This window comes from Temnothorax americanus, unplaced genomic scaffold (assembly GCF_048541705.1).
Source record: "Temnothorax americanus isolate GAGA-0224 unplaced genomic scaffold, ASM4854170v1 Scaffold7, whole genome shotgun sequence".
NCBI lineage: Eukaryota > Metazoa > Arthropoda > Insecta > Hymenoptera > Formicidae > Temnothorax > Temnothorax americanus.
Window position 1 is genome coordinate 5,530,050 of NW_027509792.1, and position 25,472 is coordinate 5,555,521.

The 25,472-nt window shown below is 44.2% G+C and overlaps 1 protein-coding gene and 1 long non-coding RNA gene across 3 annotated transcripts in view; one reads left to right on the forward strand and one right to left on the reverse strand.

The window, feature by feature from the left end:
• LOC143906000 (uncharacterized) overlaps window positions 1-25,472 on the forward strand; it is a 186,266-nt gene that overhangs the window by 81,289 nt on the left and 79,505 nt on the right. Inside the window, exon 3 of the mRNA XM_077421712.1 lies at window positions 1,436-1,520. Within this exon, the coding sequence (XP_077277838.1) occupies window positions 1,436-1,520 (85 nt within the window). The remainder of the gene's footprint in view (window positions 1-1,435; window positions 1,521-25,472) is intronic.
• Window positions 1-25,472, reverse strand: part of LOC143906002 (uncharacterized) — a 140,247-nt gene that overhangs the window by 67,413 nt on the left and 47,362 nt on the right. The window lies entirely within an intron of this gene.

A 25,472-nucleotide genomic window follows, 5' to 3' on the forward strand; every position in this document is an offset into this window, starting at 1 on the left:
TACGTACAAACGGGATATAAACAGGAGGATATGTAGGACGCGTTTGAAAGTTGGAGGATCCTCTAATTTAAATTTCATACGAATCCGTCTGAATAATAATGGAGAAAACAAGATGCATAAAACAAGATATGTAAAAATGGATGCGAGGCACGAAAATAGCAGGGGATAATATCGAGTCGACAAAACACACGAAGCGTGCAGAAATCGAGAAAAGCAGATGTCTTATAGCATTTCCGCGACACAAACAGAAACCATATCACCGTCTGCGCATCCGCGAAGAGGGAGGCAAGAAGCGCGAAGCATCGGGAAGAAAACAGAAAACGTTACGCCAAGCCGCCCGTTTATGCGAGATAAACGAAGAAGTATATAAAGCGGCTGTGCCGCTTTGCGAGCATTTAGAGCAAAAGAGGGCGGCAGATTGCAACGGTGGAGAGAAAGAGGAAGAAAGAGAGAGACAGTAGGGAATAATTCCCGGTGAATATGCGCGGCCGCATTTAGCCAAAGGAGGATAAAGAATCGTAAATGCTAGGCGAACGCGGCAGAGAAGAAGGACGAGACGAAACAGGATGAGCCCCGGCGCGGCGCCACTGGGAGCTAATTACTGCGCCTGTTTTGTAACCTAAACGGCTCCGGGCATATACCATATACCTGCGAGATGTATCTCTTGACTTACGGCGCGTTTACCAGTATCCATCGACCGGTCGAGGGGTATGTATGATGCGCGCCAACGGCATCACGACGAGCCGCGCGGCATTGTGTTCTATACGCCGCGACGTGTATGCCGCCTCCTTGAGCGCGTGTTCGCAGGAAATCGCGAAATGGATCCCATTTCGCGTACACCGACGGCCACGGAAGTCGAGAGCCACGGAAGGTGCCTCGGCTGACGCGTCTAAACAGACGCCCGTGTGCGCCTTCGCGCACTTCAAGGGTGAACTTGCTCCCGTTTCTAAAGAACATTGTTTGGACCCGAGCGAGGGGAAGCTAATACCTGAGTCGCTGCTTAGAGCGACTTCGCAGATGCATAAGTGGCTTTCGGGGATCGTGTTTCCTCTCTATTTGGCGTTCTCCGGATATACGATTTCCCCGTTCGTTCTTGTTGTTTCTCTGAACTACTCGACCTCCCGCTGCGTTGTCTTGCACCGTTGAGTGCTAAACATAATTTACTACGCTCACGAGATATGATTAACAATAACATTAAGTATTTTGATTCTCAGATATCTTTATTTCAAATTAATTTTCTACTTTTTATGAGAAATAAAAGTAAAAAAATTTATTTTATTTTTAGATTAATTGAATTTTTTTAATTTATGATAAATATTTTACCTCGTGCCTACTGTGTTCGATCAATCATTACGTATGATTTTGACATAGTTGGATGATATATTTTTTTCCTCTCTGATGCACGAAATAATTGCGATCCGTTTTATTTTTGCAGAGACGTTTTATTTCTGCGCGGAGGAACGCTCGAAGTCCTTCTCGGATGTACCGGGAAATCGATAGCAGCATTTTGCGACAAATTGGTGAGTCTCACGTTTTTCGCGTTTCTTCTCCTTTTAACTCCGATACGCTTCACTCGACGCCACTCGAACTTTCTGTCGCGCGGGATTCCGAGCGACGGGTAAGTGTGGGTGGGTTTCGATTCAAAAGGTCGTGATTTTCGGCGCGATTTCGTGTTTCGCGGTTCGCCCCGGTCTAATGATCCATGTCCCCCGAGGACGTCGAGGCTGAGTGTGGCTAAGGAGGTCCTTGTTCCTTGCCGAGGCTCCTCTCAGGCCTCCCGCCTTAAAGACTGAAGTGGTACACAATATCGTCGCCGTGGGGTCAACGACACCCCCGCCGCCGCTTCCTACTTTTTTTTCCCAGTCGGCCGCCCTCTCGCGCGCCCGCTCGACGGGCCCTTTCTTCAATTAAAGCCGAAGGAATCGACGGAGAGATGATTGAACATTGTGCGCCACAATGCAGTAGCATGTACAGGCCCGCTCTCCGCGCTCAGCCAGAGTATGTAGTACATAGGAGCAACTGGACCATGATTGACGATGTGACGTTTCCCTCTCCTCCTGTCCTCCACGTCTCTTCGTCCCTGTTGTCTTCTCTCTCTCCGTCTCACAGTATTCTTCCCTTTCTCACTTCGAGAGGTATAGTAATAATCCTCCACAAGCTGAACATCGCATTGGAGACGCACAATCCTCGAAGCTCTTTCCATCTTTCTCTCACTTATTCGCGTCCTCCTTTTTTCCCTCGTCTCTTGCACATCGCTCTCTTTCTCTTTCTCTCTCTTTCTCTTTCTGTAGTCTCTGAGAGTTCTCCTTTACTCCCTCGATGTTTCTCTTTCTCCCATTCTCTCTTTCTCTCTCTATTTCTCTATACTATTTCGATCTGCTACCTCTCCTAATACCAGCTTTGTCCCGATCTTCGTTCTGATCCTACCTCCCGGCGCAGAGACACGCTCCTTCAGGATTCTCGAAATCGGAAGATGTTCCGCTCGTGCGGATTATATCGATGCAAGTGGACTTTCTTGCGCGTGATAACCGGCCCTCATATATCACGGCCAGTGAACTCGGGGATTCAACGAATCGATATATCGCCGTTGGTATAGGCTTTCGACACGCTTATCGCTTCTTTTTAATTTCGACGTATAGGATATAAATCTTAACATCTAACTTGTCTGACCTCTCATCTAAGTACAACGATACGGTTTTATGAGTCTTCAACATTCATGTATGATGTAGAACAGTAGTTTTCATGCATATTAAGTGTAAGATTTGATACTAAAGTCTGCTGGAATATAAAGTAGCTGGAAAATTGTTCCAAATAATTTTCGCATCGTGTTGTTCATCTGAGCACAATTGATAAAATGATTCTTTCATTATAAAACACTTCATGTTAGGTAGATTGATCTACCACTTAACTTGAATGACCCATATCGCGATTTGTTATAAATTCATATCACCATACCTTCATCAGTCATCTCGAACGTCGATGGAATTTGCGGAAAGCCAAGTGTCTCGCGTTATTCTTATCGCGGTGATAAGTATATATGACATCACGTAGCTACGATACTCGTATCACGCTTTGTGTCTTCTGCGTAATCAATTTTCTGCGATCCGATCGGACGAGAGGATTACCCGTGGCGGGAATAACCGCGCGCATCCGAATATGCCTGTCTGCGCGGAATAAAATCGCAAGCGTGAGGGCAATTCCTTAGGACGAAGTTGAGGTGAAGGTAAGAACGTGCCCGCTCCAGGTCAACCAACTCAAACGCATGGTCGAGACGCCCCTACCTCTCTTCTTTCTTTCTCTCTCTTGATTGTTGGTTGCACATTGTATATGCCCCCTCCAATGTCCACCCACCCTCTCCTACTCTCAAATCGGTGAACTCGTGCCATCGAGATGCTTACGTCGCGAGATTGTGCGATTTACTTTTGTCGAAATCGTTTTTCGTGTCGTGATCTTATAAATAATCGAATAGTCTCTTGCGGAAAAAAGTAATCGTGAAATTGAACAAAATGAGAAATTAATAAAATTAATCTGTTTGTAATTGAAACTATTAATCTTATAATCGAGAGGGTAAAAATATTTTTCAATAACATATATTTCAGAAACGGTATGCAATGAATGCAGGTAATTTCGTGTATTATAACAAATTATTTTATACAAACATGAAGAAAAGAATTGGAAAGAATGAATAAACGTATGCCTCACGAACGAAACTTTTTTTATTTGGCTACAGTCGAAATGCACAACATGCGGAAATTCGCGCGAACGGTTGTTTAATTGCAGGGTGTAACATGCGGTAGTTCAAACGCACGTACATATACATACCAATTTTCAGTGGCGAGTAGGACCCAGCCACGTGTGCGTTTCATGCAGCGGATAGGATGCATTCTCGTAGGATGCATTTTCGGTACAACGAATCGTTAATTGCCGCTTTATTCCCGCGTTGCGTGTAATTAAGGCGCCGGTAATTATTCACTTACGACTCGACGTTTCGACATGGTAATCGTGCTTAACATTGACATTTTCTGAATTAATGACATTCCGCAATGGACGCGACGGATGGATGATTCATTGGTATACGATCACGTTCTGCGTGTTGTCAGTAACGTGTCGCATGACGAGTTACGAAACGGACACCGGTCTGCGGTGAAATGTACATCTAATTACAACCTACCGATTGTCCGCCGAAAACACGACCGATGTCATTGCTCGTTCGCATTCTCTTATTCAGAGCGCATGCCCGAAAATAATGCCGAATAAGCTGCCATCTGATCACACACATCATGGTTTTTTAATAACACACATTTATTGACATACATTGCTCTACGCAATGTAGATAATGATACACATTTCGCAAATGTGGCGAACGTTAATTTACAAACAGATGAGGGTGATAATCGAATAAACGTATGCCTCACGAACAAACCAACGCATTTTGCACAACTGCCGCGAAAATGGGTTAAACATGTAATATAATAAAATTGAACCGATCTTAAACGAAGAAGTTTTAGTATTCTTATCGTCGATAACATCAGGCGACATCAGCGATATCAATAAAGTTACGCGCTACTGGCACATAAATGTGCAATTAATGTATCTTCGACCGGCATAAACTCGCTGCATGAGACTGAGGTTTACAGTGCAGTTTCGTACGTAGCAAATACGAGTTTTTCCAGTAGTTTTCAGAGACATGCGTTCAAGTCAAGGTCGGTGACGGGATTAAACCACCACTGGATATGCTGCAGCTAGATTCAATAAAAAAATTCACCTGTGCAATGTTCCCGCACGTGCATCGACTCTTGCATTGAGAGAGGTGGTTTTATTTTTCAACTAAACTCGAACGTCGAGACATAGATTTAATTCTGAACCATTTATAGTGCATATTATTTTTACAAACGATTGACACGAGAGATGTTAAACAAATTTTTGCAACGAGAGTGTGAATTATCTCATTGCAAAGCATGAATCTAATTTACTAACGATTTTAAAACACATCAGCTTTTACGGCAGGAATTACTTTATACTGTTACTTGCTTGTTTTATTGTTCGTCACGGTGTATGGCGCTACCGCTAATTCGCGTAATACATTCCTATTACGAGTCACCGGACGGAGAAATTAACTTTCGTTGTTCCGGCGATACGGCGCGACACAAGTCGCCGCGGAACAAGTAGGCTTGTCCTTCGCGCGGTCAAGTCACGTAGACTTGACCTAGTCTCTCTCGCGCCCGGTGGTGCGAGCCAGAACCAGAGTTACCGGTGCTCCTGGTGCTCCGATATCGAAAAATTTCAAGGTGCTCGCTCGCGCCCGATATGATTACGGGGCCGGTGTGTTTCGCGCACGTTTGTTACAATTTGTCAGTCTCGCCCGCTCGAGTAATTACCATTAAATCGCACGCTCAAGATTCGATCTGGTTACCAGCGTGGCGTGTTATTGCCGCGCGTCGACTAGCGCGTGCGACACGCGCGCACAGCGACTTATCAATTTATCGCACACACGCGCAATCGATACGAATATCGGATGAACCGTCCGTTTAGATAGACGACGCGATATCGTGCCACAACTCAAATTTCTGCCAGCGGTATTTTTGTCCCGTTTTTTGTTTTATTCCACGTCTCGTCCGCGTGCCGTCTGGTTTTCCGGAATTTCCGACGAGCCCGAGCGGGCCAATTGCGCGTGCGATATCGCGTGTTTTCAAAGTCGGGCAAGAGACGTCCCGGCGGGGACGGAGGGGACCGACGCATTCGGAACGATCCGCACGCAATGCTCTTTCGGCTGTACTCCGCCGTGTAATTCTCCCTATCTGGCCGTTTTTATCGCGCGGGCGTAAATCCCCGAGAGTGCAGCTCGTTTGCGAAACTACGGGGCCGGCGCACGAATTGCCGCGAAATGTTCCGGAGGAAAGAGACTTACGAGCGGATTAAACTGCCATTTGTAAAACTGATCGTCCAATTAGATGTTCTAAATTTCAACGCGCTTTGTAGGAACGTTAAACGTTACGCGTTCCTTTGCGACGCGCAATCGTGGCCACTCGATTTTGCTTGCGAGTGAAAGAGAATTTCCCCATGCAAATGATTACTCCCGATCATAGGAAACTTTCTAATACCGAGACATTTTCGCATTATGAATGACAAAGGTATGTTTCGTTTATATTTGGAGTTGCGATAAAACTTTTATGATATCGGTGCACGCGATTTCCTCTTTCGATAAACGCCGACGGTTTTCTTACGTATAGCGGAATGGTGAAGGAATTTCAAAGTTTGTTGCTGAAAGCGCATAAAAGTTTCACGAACATGTATCTAAGAACCGTCCACCTGTCGATGCGGAAAGATATACAAAGTAGGGACCTAATGCAATTTAATAAAACTTTCATGCACAATTCCATTGAATTTCCGATCGAAAGATTATCGGGAACTAAGGAACACACAAGAAGCTTCAAAGAAGATTAAGAAGCACGTTCTAAAACCTGCATATTTCAAAGAAATATTATGCGCGTATTTTTATTTCACAAATTATTACATTAATATTTATTATCAATAAACTATACTAACTTGTATTATATTAATTCTGAATTATAGCAAAAACTAATATTTAGACGTGCATCTTCATTTTTTTAATAGGAACGATTTTTCTTCTACACGGATTTTCTATTATTAAGGGTATTGTACAGATTAGAGGAATTGTCACCCCCAGTCTCGTGCCTGAACTTAATGCAATTCCACGAAAGGCCGGTCGGGCAAACTTTCAAACCGATAAGACGGCACCACTCGAGATAAGAGGTACGATACGACCTGGCTCGTGGCCAGTGAACAGACATCGCCGCCTTTGCAGCGTTTCTCGTGTCAGGAACGTGTCTATCGTAGTGGCCGTAATTCAGTTGGTACGGATAGAAAACCGTGGCGGAACATCAATCATCCGTCTCATTTCGCTGATCTTATTTTCTCCTTTCAAGCATCATCGCATGCAATTTGGCGGAATCATTACTCGTCACTCGCGACTACCATTTTTTCTGATAATCTGTGATCGAAGCGATCGATAAAAATTGTGAGTGACGTCTAAACAATGGCAGAAACGGTGTGAGAAAACGTGTTCCGAGAAAACCAATCAAAAGCGCATTATTAATGCACGATGCGTTTTTAATTGGCACCGTAGCTAATCGCGGTTATTGTTTTCTCGTCCATATCTACTTTCAATTCTCACTTTCTTCTATTGAAATACGTATCCTATAGGAGTTGTTTAGCTTCAGTATTTACGGGAGTTTCTCATTCGTCGGCCTTGATTGAGAACTATTTGCATAAAAAGGATGGAACAATGGAAGAATTATCGAATTTAAATTTACGATATCTTATGACTGGCTTCATTCTCGTATTTTATTTTTACAAAATTAACGCATTCGTATAAGAAACTAGGAGTTTCACACGCAAACTAATAAAAAATGTATATTAGTATGCGATGCGTTTTTCATTCTGCCACTGTGAAACGTGATACCGCAATGCTTTCGATCAATCGGAGTGCTATAGTCGGTTTTAGTTTCTGTATCGCATTCGTTCCTTTTGGAGCCAAGCCAATCAGATTTGAACGTCAGATCGAAGTTTAGTAATTACGAAGAATTCGGGAAAGGCCAGTCGAGAGGAAGAAGCGCGCAAGGGAAACGCGATAAAAGGCATTGAGAGTAATTTACTCTTCTCGCATTTGTGCTTTCGAAGGAAGTTTGATCGCAATTCAACTTCCATTATGGAGTTGTACGGAGATCGGTAGAATTCAGGAAGCAAGGAGCCTCGCCTTGAGTAAAAGGAACGAAGGAGAAACGAGAAGGATCGGTACACGCGATAGCAGGAGTGACTACTAGCGCCGTGAGACGTGCGCGGATTTATGAACGGAGTCCTGGCACCGTTCCAGGATCCCGAGTTAGCATTTATCCCCGCCGGCCCGCGCATCGCTTTTCACGGGATGCAATCGAGTATGTATGGGTAGCACCGTTGGGGTCCCATCGCGGGTGGAAAGGGCCCGTTGTATTACCCTACAGAACGCTAAATTATGCGCGAGAGAGCTTTTTACTACCGCGGAAATCGCCGTCTCAACCCATCCCGTCGCGACCCCGCCGGAACCTTTCGGCCCTCGGCTGGATTCGAAGAGGCGCAGAAAGAGATTTTCGGTGCAGCGAATCAGGGACGGCCCATACTATAGACACACGGGATGGCGTAAAAATGGATTATCGCGCGATAATCGATCATGTTCCCGCGACAAAATTGCATAGGGAACATACTTGCCAGCGAGAGATGGACAAATCTTTTGCTATTAAGTTTCGATTACTATGATCAAATTTGGATAATGTAGGGGCTATATATTAAAATCAGTAGAAGCACAATAAATTGCATGTTAATTAATGCTAATGATTTATTATCAATAAACTATATTTTTTTACGGTTTGTTCTTTTATGGTAAATAGAAAAAATAACTATATTATACGTATATTAAGCATATCGCAATATCTTTTTGTATAATGAGATTAAAAAAACTTTCGAAAAAGTATTTAAACGATAATCACACATCTGTGTCAATCTTATTTTTTTTTGTATTCACAATCTCTTTCGAGTAACGGATCTATCTCTGACCAGCGTCGCGTCTGATGATTATAAATGCGTTTCGAAATCATCCCGAAAACGGTGATACGTATCTTATGATAATTGTGTCGCGTGTAAGCCAGTCGGGGCATCGAATCATCGGTGGCACGTACGAGCGTCCAATTAAAAGTGGCAGAGCTTGAACGGGAACGGTCGAGCAATAAGAACAAGCGAGTAAACAAGAAATAATAAAGACGAGCTCGAGGAGGAGACGGCTTGAGAATACGGTAGCCGAGCTAAGTTATATTTGATGCGTTGATAATTAGTTTCGAGAGTGGCTCGGCCTCCTTCCTCTCTACCTTGCCCTCCGTTCTCTTACTGGTTCTCCCGGGCGGACCTGTCAAGTGTACCATTTATTTCCCAACTCGAGAGCCAAGAAACTGAATCTTTGTCTCGCTCCTGGAACTTTTGCTTTGTGAGGAATGACAGCGAAAATTACGAGAATTTTTGGTGCCAGCCACAACTTCGTATAAAAATTGTGATTTATGGCCAATGCATAGAAATTCTCTTTAGAAACTGAAAATCGTTTTCATTGACTTTCCCTGCATTTTCCTGGAAAGATGCCTGGAAAAATATATTGATCTATTAAACGTTTATAAAAGGTTTTGCCATTTAAACAGAATTATCTATTTTGAACTGCTGTACCCTATAGTCAAACATTTTTAAATTTTTACGGCTAATGCATAGAAATGCGTTTTCTCTTTTATTGAATTCTCTTATATTCAAAAAACGCTCCGAAAAATAGGACTATTTATCAGATATCTAGAAAGTTCCTGTTGTTTAGGCCAGAAATTAGAATGGAATTATCTGTTTTGAATTGCTGCAACCTAGCCACATTATTAGTGATAAGTTTTATTCATAACAGTTTAAACGTGTTGAAGACAATGAAAAAGAAAGAAACAACATCTGTCAATAGTAAAGAAGTTAACTTAATCGATCAGATAATTATTGTCCATCTTGTTAAAATGACGACAAAGATAACGCATCGTCTTGAACGAAAGATTTTATAATCCATACTATTTACCCTTCTTATTAAATTATTATTTTACCTGGTTTCTCTCCAGACATTTTATACTTTAATAAAGTATAAAATAATATTGATTATTGATTTGTTAAATATTTAATTGTTTGTTAGCTTTCAGCACGCTTTGCTCTAGAAATAAGATAAGACGGATTTCAGCGTTTATATTATTAATGGGCAAAGAAACAGTGCCTGCTAGACTTGTTTGCCTCGCCGCCGCGCCACGACATTCTGGCGTTAGGACACCAACAAGTAAACAGTCGAGACAAAGCCTATGACGAGCGAGTTTATCCTCGCATTGTCTTGGCTTGTCTCATTTTATCTCAGCTGTTTACCTGTTTAGACTAAATTTTCCTTTCTTAAAACTTCTATCAGTTTTAGATTTTCAAAAATTAATCGTACGAGCTTTCAGAACAATTAATACGATATATCTTGAAACGCTCGTATAATGTGATATTGATATTCGGCCGTGTCGTAAGGCTCAATTCGGTAGCTGCTACGCCACGACCGCCACGACACGTTCGAGTTATCTCGCCGCGTACAACGATTATCTACAGAGAATGAACCCTGGCGCGTTGACTTCGACAGGGCCGGCTTCAGAGGATCACGCGCGTGATCCGAAGGACTCGAAGAGCCACGTTGAACCGTGACTTCGCAGTTATCTCTCTCGGAAATCTGTCGTTCGTTCAAGGATCATCCGTATTCACCGTGCGACATGCGCCTAAAACACGAACGTTGCTGATGTTCCGTTGACCTACGGATGCCTACGGACCATTGCAAACTAGAGATTTTACCACAGCTCTTGAATTTCTTTCTTGCATGATAATCCAGAAAAATATCTTTCTGAAAAATGAAGAGTAAATGTAAAAAATTCCATTGACAGAAACAAATCAAGATGATAATAATTATTCTCGCTGATCACAGGAAGTAATGAAAACGTAGCCACGGAGCTGTATCGTATATAAAATTATTCTATTCGAATTATTGTACATATATTGCGATATTATATATCGGAAACTGCCGTGTCGGATCTCGGACGGGACTGTTCGTGCGGGAGAAAGCGCAATTGCGTCGTACTGACATAATCGCCCGGCGGCGCGCTCACTCTTACACACGGAATCTCATTTCTACTACCACGAGACAGAGACGCCCTACCGTTAGGCAAGATCCCACTAGGTTTACCTGTCGCCGACCGAGGAAAATCGTTGTGGCGCCCCTCGCGAACGCGGGGAGATGCGGGCCGAGTCGAGAAGGAGACGACCGTCCGTTTCGCCTACACATTAATCCAGCCCTGGTCTTTAGGACTCGTATGTAAATGCGACGCTATATTTAGACCAGTATCTCGGGTGTATAATACGTTCGGGTTGGAGAATCCTCTCCGGGGCCCGGGGCCACGTAGGTGTGCGCCGCGTGCGTGTTACGTGCGTGTATGCGCGCGGCGCTGTAGTGTGCCGTAGTGTGCGACGGCCAGGCCGATACGTACACGTGCGTACGTTGCAACTGCAGGACCCGCCAAACCGGTTACCCATCGGCTCCTCAACACCAACACCAGCCTCCGGGACACCTCCAACACCAAACGGGGTCCCTGCACGCGTATCGTTCGGGAACGCACCATCCTCCGGCCGTCCGCCGTTTCTCCTACGTCGTTCCTCACCTCCGCCTTTCTCTTCTCCTCCACACCTCGTCCCTTTCTCTTTCTTTTTCTTTATTTTTTTCTCTCCCTCTTTCTCTCTCTCTCTTTCTCTTTCTGTTTCTCTCTATCTCTCTTTATTTATCTCTTGCTCCCTGCTACTTCCGCTCTCACCTCCTTGCGCCAAACACGGGAATATGCACGAACATCAAACCGCGCTTACTGCCGAGGTTACACACCCATCGACCCAGAGGTGCCTTCCAATGGACAGCTAGAAAACCGATTGGGATTTCCTAGAAGCCATCTGGCGCGACCTCCTCGCCCTTTAGCCCTCCCTTGCGGGATGAGCGGACGATAGATTATCGCACGTTTTTGATATTTCGACTTTTCCTATGGTATACGTCAACGGGGATTTGACATACATCATAGGAGACTTGAGAAGTTGAGCGTATTTAAAAAAAATAATAATTACGAACGTATGATGCAATCGTACCGACTTGTTGAGTAAAGAGAAATCAGATGATATATAAAAATACATGTTATCGATCTTGTAATTAGCTTGTAATATTATAAAAATTAATTGCAAGACATATTTTGTATTCAAAATTTATCAATTTATGTTATAATTCCTCAGCATATCGTATCATTTATAAATAATGAATTGGTTAATATAATATGGGCAGGGAAGAATTTTTGTATCCGTGTATTATATATGTACCTAGATATCGAGATCGATGCTATTCTACAGCGGCCTAGTAAGACCTTCATTGGATCTTACATTCCCTCAATGCCCAAGAACACGCAGCGTCCGCGCACGAAAATCGTGCAAGTCGTCGAACCCTGATGCACGAAGTAACCTTGAGACTTTCGTCACCAACGGCGAAGGAGGGAGAGAGGGGACCGGCACAGCCTCTTAATACTTGACGTAACCGCACGAACTGCGAGAAGAGGAAGGATGGATAGAGAAAAGGCACGATGCAGCAGCAGCAGCACGTGGGTGCGCCTGTCCACCACGAGTGCGTACGCGGACGATATTTATGGCGCAGGCGACACGCGGATGGAAACGGATGCTCAGGATTCTCTCGGATGTACGCTCGATAATCGCGCACCGGTGCGCACCGAGCAACGGACAAACCGTGGAAAAATCGCCACCGCGCGGAAGGAACGCGACCGTGCCTGTGTGCGGAGATCGGCGGATTCTCCGCGTTTCTCTCCGCGCTCGCGTAAAAATATATTCCGCGAATATGCGGCCTCGTATTCCACCCGTCGAAACTTCATCCGTCTTCGTCGGGGTTTAACTACACGGTCGCGCGACCATGCACGACCGATGCATCGAAAAAACCATCGGCAAGATCCGTGATCCGTCCCGCGGAGGCAGAGACAGATCTCTCGTTTCAGTGGCGCGCGCTTGCGTCGCCCCTACGGCTTTTATATTTCGCTACGGCGAGAGAATGACGAGAAAAACCCGAAGTGAAAAGAGCGTCCGCTCGACTCGTCTCTCCGTTTAATCGTGCCTTCGGGATACGTTCGAGTGACTTCATCAATAAGTCACGTTCGTGTTGTCGAAGAGAGAAGGGAGGGGAGAGAAAGAGAGAAGCAATATAGGGCTGAATCAGATTTAATTCTCAACTTGTACGAATGTCTCTCAAAACGTTATTTATAATTAAGAATAATATAAGATTGAATATATCCGCTTTACTTTCTTCACAATTTCGTTATCCAGGATGTTAAAAAGAAAAAGATTTTCCTAATTCAATGAAACTGTGCGAGGATTTCTAAATGACGTGAGAAAGGTTGTCGATTGAGCAGCGATCGACGTATGTACGTGACTCGGCTTGCATATACATGTGACGCGCAACTCCGGCACGTGAGGGACAGGCGAGGCAGGTCAGCCGCGCTACTATTATTTACTATTATTTACTATTCGTTGCAGGCCGTTAAAGCGAGCCTCGTGGGTCGTACACGCTCGCGCAATAATTGGCCGGTCGACGCGAGAAATCGCGTGTGCCATTTAGAAGAGCGATCCCTGCTTCCGTGCGCGAAGCATATCGGTCGTTAATGGAAGGGGAGCACACACGCCTGTTTTTGAAAATTATAAGGCCATCTGTGGGTTTGTTATTTTTGTTCCGAGAACGTGACGAAAGTGAAAACTCCGTAAGTGTAAGCGCGAGCTGTCGCAAAAAATCAGGAAGGATATTAAAGAGAATAGAAAGTAAGCTTCTCGGTTAACTAGAAGCGATACCGAGAACATGATTTACGCCTCGTGGCATGTCTATTCGCTGATGGCGTTCGCGGTTAATCAGTAACACAAATTCGCAATCGTTTAACAAGCGAGACACATCGGCAAGATTCATCGAATCAATTTGTATCCTGTATAAACACGCAGGTCGCAATTATAGGAAGCTTAATAGTCAATTACGTGCCGCGACATTAAAATCATTTGTTAGACCCCGCGAGAAAAAAAAAAGTTCGGGATAGGAACGTCAGGAGCGGAGCGGAGGCAATTATACAAACTTACTCCTGCATTGATGCAGGGCACGATCGATAAGTTCTGTAAAATGGTTTCACAGATACTAATGCAGTCGCGCCGGGAGATGGCTCGATAAACTAGTTCCCGTTAGGGATGACTTGCGCCATCACGACATTTTTATTAGTACGTTTTATCGAATCACGTTGTAATTATTTCCGCGTATCTTCTACTAGATACGCGTTCATTATACTGTCAAAAAACACATGTCAGGTAAGCGCGACAAAACCGTAATAACATGTATCTTGTGTTATTATTAACGTCAATAGAGACCAGATGTGTGAAATAGAAGCGAGGTTTTTTTATTGCACCGAGTAAAGGATTAATTATTCACGAAATATAACGTCTTTTACAGTAAAACAAAATTAATAAGATAAACTCTGAACAGAATTATCAGAGAAAGAAAAAAAGAGACACAGTTGGTTAGAGAGAAATCGCCGTATAAGTGGCAGAGACACCCAGTAGTCGAGATATCGTTTTAAGATTGTGGGTCTCAGGCTAATGATGAAACAGTATCGAATAACGACGTTGCAGACTGCGCAGATAATTTCGAGAGCGTTACACTCCAATTTGGATAATTGATGTATATCACCACAGCAAGGAAGGGGAAGTTATTAAGACGCCAATTTAACTCACGCACCCAACCGGCTGGTCAGTTAGCTGGCCGTAGTCACCTCTAATAGCACGTCTCCAATCGAATACGAAGCAGCGAGGAATATAACTACGTCATAACGCTCTTGCGCTAATAAAGCGATTCCTCGGAGCTCGCGCGCAAACTTGCGCGCCTGTTCTCCCTCGTCGGGCCCGAACTGGGAGCGCGCGGTGCACCGAGCGGAATAGGAAAAGAAGCGAGGCCGAGGCCACAGTGGCTATTGCGCGGCTAAGAAAATATATTCGATTCCATCGTTATTGTCCAAGTTTACCGCAATAAGTTTCCAGGATAATTTGCGCGTAGATGGACGAGATAGAGGAGGCCGGAGGAGGTAGCAAGAGCCGGATAATGACAGGCCCTGACTCGTTAATAGTAGAACCACGAACAAAAAGGCCTATGACCGAGCCAACCAACACCAACCATCCGAGCATTCAACCGACGAACCAAGTCAGCAAATCAGCCGATCGACCGACCGACCGATCGACCGACCTACGAACGGACGGACGGAGGATAAAAAGAAAAATCAGGGCGCACCTGTGCACCTAGCAGTAACACTTTACTGCTTCGATGATGTAAACGTGAACGTAAATGAGAATAAGTGGCTGGACTTAAGAAAATTGCACGGTACATGGTGGCCGCGGCGTGCTCGCGCGGGCGCGGACGCGGGCGCTCGCAACCGTTTGTCCGCGAGACGCGCGACGTTATGATGGGGGATGAGCGATGATTTTTTTTTACGATAACGGGGCTGACCCTCGCGTTAACCGTTTGACCGGCTCGTCAACGCGAATCATTCGCCCGATTCAAAATTATAATACGTCTTCATCTATGTCCTTTCCCATGCGGGAATAAATTCGATTCGTTTTACGATCGCATAGCCAACCGGTAGATCCCGGTAGTTTCTTTACGACGAATGAGCGAAAGTCTCGAGGGATTTCGTAAAAATCATCTTCCGTGACCCAACGCTGTCTTGTGACACGTTTTGTAATACCTTGAGATGTACTGAGTCGTATAGTTAACCAATTATTCATGTTTCCTTAAAAGTACTGCGATTTATTGCATTATAATTCTCTCAAGAGATTTCCTACGAATTAGGAATCGATCTGGCATATATATATATATATATATATATATATATTCGTAGATAATATCAAATAAATAAGTGTCTATACAACGAGTATACTTCGTAGGAATAAGCTGTAACGTGTATAACTTTATTGCGAACTCTCAGTCATTTCAGCATCACGCGCGACGTAATCAAAGATTCAAGGAACATCGATATTTTCTGGCTGGAAATTATTTGTATTATCGAAATAACGTCGATAAAACACGAAATAACATGTTAGCAGATGGCAAATTCATGATGGCACCTCGTAAAGACAGGTTTATCTCATTGATATACAAGTTTATTACCGCATCACGGGTACGCGCGAGCAGGCGCGGCCTATCATCACCGATGCAGCCGAACGAATCAGATCGCCGTCGAAAAAAGCGCGTGGCGGACAACACGATACTCTCTTAAATCCATCGTCATCGGCGCGGGACAAAAATCGCGGTACCGAGATGATAAATTTCGAAGCACGTCATAAACGTGGTTTACGGCATGCATAAATTACGCGCCGCAGAGCTGCATATCGAAAGCGACTCTCGCTACTGCACCGAGAGCGACATTATCGTGACACGACAATACCGCCGGTTTCTATCTTTGTCCCCCTCTTTTTCTCCTCTCTGTTTCTCTCTCTCTCTCTCTCTCTCTCTCTCTCTCTCTCTCTCTCTCTCTCTCTCTCTCTCTCTCTCTCTCCTTGCGGTTCGCGTGCGTACGTACGCGAACGCGAATCGCCCGCGGGGTTAAACGAATAAAGGCGCGCGTGTGCGTGGCACACGCACGACGCGCAGGTGTGCGTGAGCGTGTACGCGAGCGCGTACGTACGAAAGAGGGGGCATAAACACGGGCACATTATACACACGTAAAGGCCGCATCGCCGTCGTCGTCGTCGTCGTCGTCGTCGTCGTCGTCGTCTCTTCGAGAATACGAGTCGAGGAGGTGAAGTTCATTGCCTCCTCGTACGCTCGTTGCTCGCGCTGGGCGCACCACTATCGCGGTTACGCGGGCATACGCGCGTGTGCGTGCGCGTTAGCCCCTGGTTCCCCACCTCCCTCAAGTGCATCTGTGTCGCTCGTAAATATACGAGTCACGTGCTGCCTGAAGACGTCAAAATGTGAGACGTAATTCAAGGCGAGAGATACATCCAATGTGCGCGACGACTCCCACGCGACGTCCTTAGGCTTAGGCGATCGGTGCTCCTGTCGATCAGTTTCGTCCGATTCAACGACAGTGATGGCTTTCAATCGGGTATTGTTTCTCCGGATCGATGACGAGACAAGAAGTTCTATCGTCGTGGGGATTTGTACGAGATTGAATTGTGGATATCCTCTAAATGATCGAATGTAGAATGCTCGCGAAAGATCAAATGGAATTTATTTCGATTCAGACATTTTGATCAATTCTATAGATCGACTTGCTCTTGAAAAAAATATCGAGAGTAGACATTTATGAGTATTATTTAATTTTTCGACTTTTCGTTTATTCGGCAAGTTGTATACGCGACAAATATTTTTATATATAGTCTGTAGTTTATTATCTAAGTAGAAAAAAGCGAAAGGCATCAAAAGCTTTAAATATCTTGCAATTTTGTTTTTTAAATATTGCTTTTATTACAAAACCTTTTTCCCGTGCGGGAAAATATTAATGCAATAGTGATCTCTCTTTTACAATTATTTTAAAAAATTGTGCACGCCTAAAATAGATGATAAACGTGACAAGAAAGAGAAAAGACTTTTCCATACGAGATGCAGATATCTCGGGAGTCATGTAAATTGCATTTAAATAGACCTAAAAATCTTGCCAAAATCGATATCGTCGCGTCGCGTCGGTTCATATCCTCCTCTCGTTGAAATTCATACGTTTTCAACCACCTGGATCCGCGCCAGGTTTGAAATAAGCTGGTTCTCACATATCTGTAATATTCGGTTTTACGGGATAAGATACTACGCATTAAATCGACGCGATAATTCGCAGGAACCGATATCTGTGCGGAACGACTATGTGTATCTATATATCGCGCTGCGAAAGATCGGCGCGTAATCGTAATGCGCACAAATGCAAATACGGCAGTCATACGAATGATGCATATATTGCGCGCGCGCGTAATAGAGAAATGATGATTGGCAGCGCAGGTAACGCATTTGCACCGAGGAAATTATATCTCGATCCGTGAAACGGAGAGTTAAGGTAGGGACGCGCGCGGCGCGGCTCGGTTCGGCTTGGCTCGGCTCGATAAGTAGGTGGATTACGTTTGAAACCGCGACTTGACAACGCAACGCAACGCAACGCACGGCTCGCAACAAGTTCTCGGGGAGGACGATGGTGGGGCACCGAAGAGAGCATCGTGAAAAAGAAAGAGAGAGAGAAAGGGAGAGAGAGAGAGAGGTGAGCACGACTGGTGCGGGAATGACGAGGACGCCCGGATAGAACGTGTGCGCAGCGCGTTGCCACCGTTCGTTGAAAAGGGACGAAGAAATTACGTTGTGGCGCAGCTTATGCGCCCTCGGGGCACCATTATATGGTAATCTCTGCATCTCTTTCTCTCCTTCCCTCTCTTCGCTTTTTCTTTTTCCCTCTCTTTTTCTCTCTCTCTTTCTCTCTTCGCTTCTTGTCTCTCCTCGTCCACCTCACGCTCAATAAGACTCTTTTTGCCGTCTCCCTCTTTTCCTCGATGGCTCATCTACCTCGCCGCGCGCTCTCCTCAGCCTCCTACAGCCGCATCCTCGTCCTCCTCGCTCGCTCGGTGAAGCATACGCGTCACGGCATTTCTCCTATTCCATCGTTCTCTCCTCAGGTTTTCCTCTCATCTCCTCACTCTGCTCCTTCCCTCTTTTTTCCCTCGATTCTCTCTCTCTCTCTCTCTCTCTCTCTCTTTATCTCTTTCTCTCGCTCACTCTTTTCCAACTTGTTCGCGCACCTCTACCTTTGCCCCTCTTTCCCCTTTTAGTTTGTTTTCCGTTGCCAGTGGGTAATTGCACTCTCTCGCTTTTACCCGCTCGACGCTTTTCTCTCGTCCGCATATACCGGTGCTCTCCTATTCGTTTCCGTGTTTTTTGTTCATCTCCTCTTTCTTCTTCTACGGCGTGCTTCCCTCCCGCCCCGTTTTACTTTACCTTCTGATGGGCTCGCTGTCCCTTCTTTACGAACCGATTTTTCACCACTCGGGCTTCCTCGCCCGCGCGCAGCAACGAGAAGACAATCCGGGTCGCCAGCATCGAGTTTTCGCCCCGGGCCAGCTTCGAATTTAATTATTCGTCGTCTCATTATACGCGGAAGGGACAAAAATTACGTTGGTACAATTATTTTCTCCCGAGAGCTTTCATTCCCCTTTATCGACGACTTAATACATCGGTCGTTTGCATATTTTCCACATCCTCTTTCGTGAGATTTTAACGCGACGATAACACCTCTTTATTTCTCATTTCCGGCTGTATTGTAGAATATTTTTCTCGAGTACAAATTGACTGAGAATTAAATCGAAGACCATGCAACGCGTATTCAGTGTATTCAGTGATATGTCTGAATTATGGTATTCAGTCGTGTGTTCCGACGTATCGCGCTGACAGGCGTCTTTATACAAACAATTTGCCGAGCCTGGAGGAAACTCAGCTCCGAATTAACACGCGGCATCTGTGCGTCAAACCGTTGAATAGACAGTGATAGGTGTCAGGTGCCCACCAGACGAGTGTTTACCTCCGCGCATCTCGCGAAATTCCAAATGTTTACTCGCGATATCGTGCTCTTTTGCCTATAAACGGAATGGGTTAACGCACCCTTGCGTACTCACGAGTAAAATACAGCGTCGTATCGAGTGCTCTTATCTTCATAAATACTGCAAGTCATTTGAATAATTTATAAATATGACTTTAGCTACGCATATTTGGATAAGTCTTCGTTAAGGAAGAATCGATTAAAAGAAGATTCCAAAGATTGATCAAATTTATAAAAATAGTTCATTTACACCCTATACAGCGATCTATTCGCGAACGATGAGGTCCATAAAAAGGAGTTGGTGATGGCAGAGAGGGGTTGTTTTGCTCGCAGTTCCGACGGGACGGAAACTCGCTGCATTCTGTCATGAGTAAAGCGATACGCAGCCGTGTTTATGGGTAAAGACTGGCCAGTGCGTAGAGTGAGAGAACGAGCGACTACAGAGAGAAAGAGAGCCGTCGCGAGCGTATATTGCGCTGCTCTGCCCTCACCTCCTGGTAATTTAAGCGACGTACGTATGCATGGGGTCGATGAGTTATGGGGTGTTAAAGCATAGGTGACTTAACCGGCCGGCGCGTACGCGCGTACGAGCGAATCCTCCGAACTTCGCCTCTAACGCCGGGATCGTCAATAATGCAGTACTTTACTGCGATATCGCGGTGTAATCTCTGCAGGCGTTACGAGCGGAAAAGCGTTCGAGAGGGAAACATCCTCTCGTGCTTTCACTCTTTTCCTCTCTCTTTTCCTCCCCCTCTTTTTCTCTCTCTCTTTTTCCCTCGTTCTCTTCGCAGTTGCATCCCTGACCCGTGTGTTACATGTGGCGCGAACGAGTAAAAGCGCATGATCCGTTCAACGTTCATAAAGTTTATTCGTTAACGCGCCGGTCCGATGAGAGATGCAACTAGGAGTATCGACGCATCGACATCGGCATCGGCACGGTCTCGCGCCAGTGAAAAATTGATAGAATGAAAATTTAATGCCTCGACGCGTGTGCCACGTTGCGCGCACGGAGTGAAAAGGTCTGTACATTTTCATTATGCGATTTCAAATGTGAGTGATTTAATGGGGGAAATGATCAATCTGAGCCTCTATCTCATATAAGATTAAAAACGAGGGGAGTGATCTTTTCTCTTCTATTAAATTGTTCGTATATAGAATTGAGAATATTGGTGCGCATATAGATCCAATAACCAATATTATTAGCCATCACTTTCTTCGTGTCTCTCTCGTGCAAGTATATGTTTATAAATGTGATTATATAGAGAAGCATAGTTATATTGTCTAATAAAACATAAACGTGTCATTCAATATATATGTCTCCCTTTCTCGCTTTAAAAAATGCTATATACATTATATATTAATTGCATAATTTATATCTTAGGTGAAAGATTTCTTTTTCTGTCATGCTAGATTTGAAGATATTTTAATCACGTAGATAACGAAAGAAACCTGCACGTTTAAAAGCTTAATTCAACGACTTAACTGAGAGCCATCGTCGTGGCCTTTAGATCGAGCGTGGTTAAATACGCGTTACATAAACTCAACAATACTGCTGCCTAACGACTAACGATAAAATTTAAGAAACAGTATTGTGTGTCGAGTCCCGCTCGCGTAGAAAGGAGTCGTTAAAGGCTGCTCAACCAGTTGAATTGGCGGTTCAATGTGGCGCGTGCTACCAACACACTGTGTCACGCACGGAACGTACCGCGCGACCGGTGCTCTCTTATTATATTATGCATTATTATCTACTTATCGTGCTATTGTCCGTATTGACTTCATTGGATCCGATTCTGGACAAGCCGGTCTCTTCACCGCGGACAATTGAGCGCGTCGAAACGGACTGCGCTTTGACAGTGTACAAGAGAAAGAGAGAAAGAGAGAGAGAGAGAGAGAGAGAGAGAGAAAATATCAATTAAAGCGTACGCTTACAAACTGCGCCGTAAATGCACAGCATCGCTGCGCCGGCAGCTTGTGCGATAATAAGAAATTCAATGACACTCTGGAAGGCGGTAGTGCAGTTTACATTTTATGATTTTCGAGTCGCGTGTTGCGAATATTAATAGCAAAATCGCTGCGACTACAGCAGTAGTTCGATTCAATTTTCTAAAGTTACGGGAAGTATAATCTGCATACAATATTTCTTCCATCTGATAAGTAACAGGATTGATTTCATAGTAACGCCCGCTTCCTTGAACCTCGCAACTGATAAGTTTGCCCCTTCTTGCCGTGCGTTACGCTCGGCCCCTCAAGTCGCTTTAGGATCTCTTGCACATACTCCACTATCTATTATCCATTTATATGAACTGGCACAGTTATAGCGTGATCTGATAGCCACGGCCGTAGCTACGCCTTCGCGTGATACATGTAAAGCCTCGCGCGCGAGAAATCGAGCGTTGCTTGCGAGGTAACGAGCGCGGGCCCGCGCTCGAAACCCATGCGGAAAACTAAAAGCGATCGGGAGCATTACGAGTTTTACTGCCCTACGGGATTTCTTATCTTATGGCCATTACGTAACCGCGGCGAACCAGTTATTGTGCGAATGCAGGCATTAACTCGCTTGAAATAATACAGTAACACCGCGAAATAAAGCAGCGCGCCCAGCCGCGCTTGAAAGGGAGACTGACGTAACATTTGGTCAATTTTTGATGAAATTGGCCTAACCACATACAGCTCTACGCTAGACAGTCTCGGCTAAAACACGTGCATTTCGATGGTGAAACCATCCGAACCTTACATGATTATTATTTTCGCCGTGATCACGTGAGCCTGTATATATAGTTCCCTAGTGAGATTTCACGGTACATTGCGTGATATTACGGTGTACTATTATAATAAATTACAATATCATACATGTTTTATCAATATCGATCACCACATTATGAATCTGTCGATTTTATAACAATAATATGCAGCGATTTTAATCTCGTAACTATTATCTTGAGCCTTGGTACAAAGGTATTATTTTCGGAATATTAGCAGCTTTCAGCTTTCATTCACATTTCCTCGTTCACCATTTCGACGTAATGAGAGAAATTTCTCAATTATCGCCGCGGCTATAAAGTGGCCGCTTTGTCACGCACCATCGCGCGAACTACGTGTAGACGCGTTATTTTTTAATTCCGCTTTAGGGCCGCCTTTAATTAACGTGCCGATGAAGCAGAAAGGAGGGACACGTACCAATACGTATATGCACTCATAAACGCGCACATAATAGGGAGCCAGATTAATTTGTCGGGTTCGCCTTCATCGCGTTTTCAGGTTTACGTACGAATAAACGCGCAACGCAAAGAATGTGCGTTTATTGCTCGGTTTATTGTGACTTGAGGACCTAGGGCTTCTCCATGGCGCATGACAATATGTCGTATAACACGCGGTAATGCTAAACCGATGGGCCATGTAACCTAATATAGCAAACGTGCTGGCCGCACACTCGCGGCATGCGCCAGCTTCGGCCTGAAGAGTTCTCTTCCCTTCCTCTATTATCACTTCTCTTTTTTCTTTCTTTATTCATCGCATCGCGCTGTTACGCGGAATTAAAAGATAAATCCGCAAACAGGTTTCATTAGTTAAAACCGCCGAAGTAAAACCGCAGTTTCTGTAATATTTTACATGAAAAATGCTGGTAAAGTGCAATAAGACGTTTCTGCGAGTCGCAGAAGCGATCTCGTCTTAAAAGATCTCGAGATCGTCGAAGATTATCTTTGACATGAAAAAGATCGGTATCGGCGCGAAATGGATATGTATATATTAATTGATTGTCGCGATCGTTAACTTTAACGATAACATAAATCGTTATTAGTTTTGGAGCCGGCGATCACTGGGGCAGAATAACCTTACAGATTATAAAAATTGATGAGCTGCAAATGCGCCACGATTTTCACTTTATGATACTATCGTTATCTTTAACGGCAACCGAATCATAAGGGATTTGCGAGATGTCAGGTAATCAATGTTGAACACAAAGTGCAAGAAACTCGGAGATTATGGAAATGTTTTACAAATGTTTATACTTTCTTGCGACAAGTATCTTCAATTTTCTAAAATATATGGAAGTACCAAACTGCGAATTACCCTACTACGTCAAAGTACACGTTTCCACAAAATCACGGCGTTGGCGAAAGTTGTATTTGCGCGTAATACAGAAGTCACGGAACCCGTAAGAATCCCGACGTAAAGAACCCGTAAAGCATTCCCGACGAAATGATCGAATGAGATTGTATGTATCGGTCCACGCGAGCGAGAGAGTGAATGTTTGCCTGATTATGCACATCACATGGTCGCCCAGCACTCGTTAACAAGGAGCAATAAGATCTCAGATCCGATCTCGGCGAGAAGCGAGAGCTGAACTTAATCAATATGCATAAAAGTTCTAATGCAAATCTATTCCGCGTCTGGTAGGTGCGAGGGTGGACGCGTGGCTGTTTGTATGTAATGATTGCGAAGTCGTCATATCGTGGCAATGCGAGCAGAATACGTAAGTAATATAACGACGTAATGAGTGTTCAACTAAACGCTCGAAAAGCGGGTCGATATCGGAGCTAAAATAAATTTAACATTCAACGTGGAAAACGGTCGTTTGCAGCAATTTAAAGTTTCCAGACCGTGATCTTAGGACTTGTGTTTGCAAATGAAATATTGATGCAAGTTAGACTTGAATAGTCAGTTTCACGTATCGCATTATGAACTCTATGGTATTGCGAAACTATGATGAATTGTGTCTCGAATAGCAATGCTGTGTATTCCAAAGTATACATCAACGAAAATTTATATTTAACTAACGCGATGTAAATTATATTTGTGACACAAAATTGAACATAATTTTTTACACTTACTTTTCTATAAGTTCTGAAACATAATACTGTAATTCCAAATAAAGAAGATAGAAAGGAATTTTAATCAATTTAATTTTAGATTAATTTTTACATTAGTTTTAAAATACATCTTGCAGTGTTTATTTTTTAAATATAATTTTTACTTTTGATATTTTTTTTATTTTGTTTTTCTAGATAGTTTTTAGAAAAGCATTAAAGCCATTTTTCTCTATTTATAAAAAGATCCAAATTATTCTTCTGCTATTTAAATTTTTGCAAAATTCATTAAGAAGTTATGCATCCAAAGATTAAATATATAAAAAAGCTCGAAGATCTTTCGAGTAATATTGAAAGGAAATAGCTCTTTGAAAGTCTAGCTTCAATACCTACGATGAAGAAATATTGATAATTGTAAATCAACAACGTAAGTCGCGCCGTTGCGCCTCGGTCGTTTATATACCCATTATTGCCTTAAGCAGCAGAAGACGAATGAAGACGCGCGATTTCTTAGCGGTCGCCGAGTGCCGCTAAAAAAGCCCACTTAACCTTGGCCACATAGGGAGAGAGTTCATCATGGAGCGGCGCGCATTAAACCCCACGTCGTGTCAATCGAGGCGAGCGAGGGAAACCGAGCGTCAGGAAAACGTCGCGAAAGAAATTGTCGATACGGGAGCAGAGAATTGTGTCTAGTGTATCTCTAGTAGACGCGCGTGGCTCCGGCTTCTTGCAGCATGTGACGACTGGTAAAGTAAGTGGCTGACTTGAGTCGAGCACAGGTGTGCGAGCGTAATCGCGATGTCACGGGCGAGTCACGGCCCTCTCTTGCCCTCTCGTTTCCTCTTATCCTCTTGTCTTAAGCCTCCAGCGCTCCGTCTCTCTCCCTTTATTCTACCCTTCCTCCCGATCTCCTCTCGCTATTGCTACTCCTTTCTCTTTATTTCTTCCCCCGCTCTGTCTCCCTCTTTCTTTCTCTCTCTCTTTCTCCGCCTCCTACACTTCCAGCTGCATAGGGCACAGGCGCTCGGGCTCGCGAGTGCTTCTTGATCGTTGCTTGCTTGCCCTTTCTTACCATTGTAACGTTTTTATCTATCCACTTTGAAGGTTACTCGTTTCTTTCCGATTGACCCTACGAGAAGGAAAGAGAGGTACATTAAGCTAATCTCCTCGTGGTCCACCGTTGCTCCCGAGTTTCGGAGTGGCCGAAATTCTGCACTTCCAAGTGTTCGATTAATCCTTCGTAGTCTATTGCCTTCTTTATAACGATAAGCGAGTTTTACGGAGAAGTGCTCCAATACGATTCTCTCTTATCTTCTTGCGCTTTTTGTCGAATATATAATTATAACTGTATAAGATTATATAGCTGCTCTTATTGCGAGGCGACAGTTCTCATGAATCATTC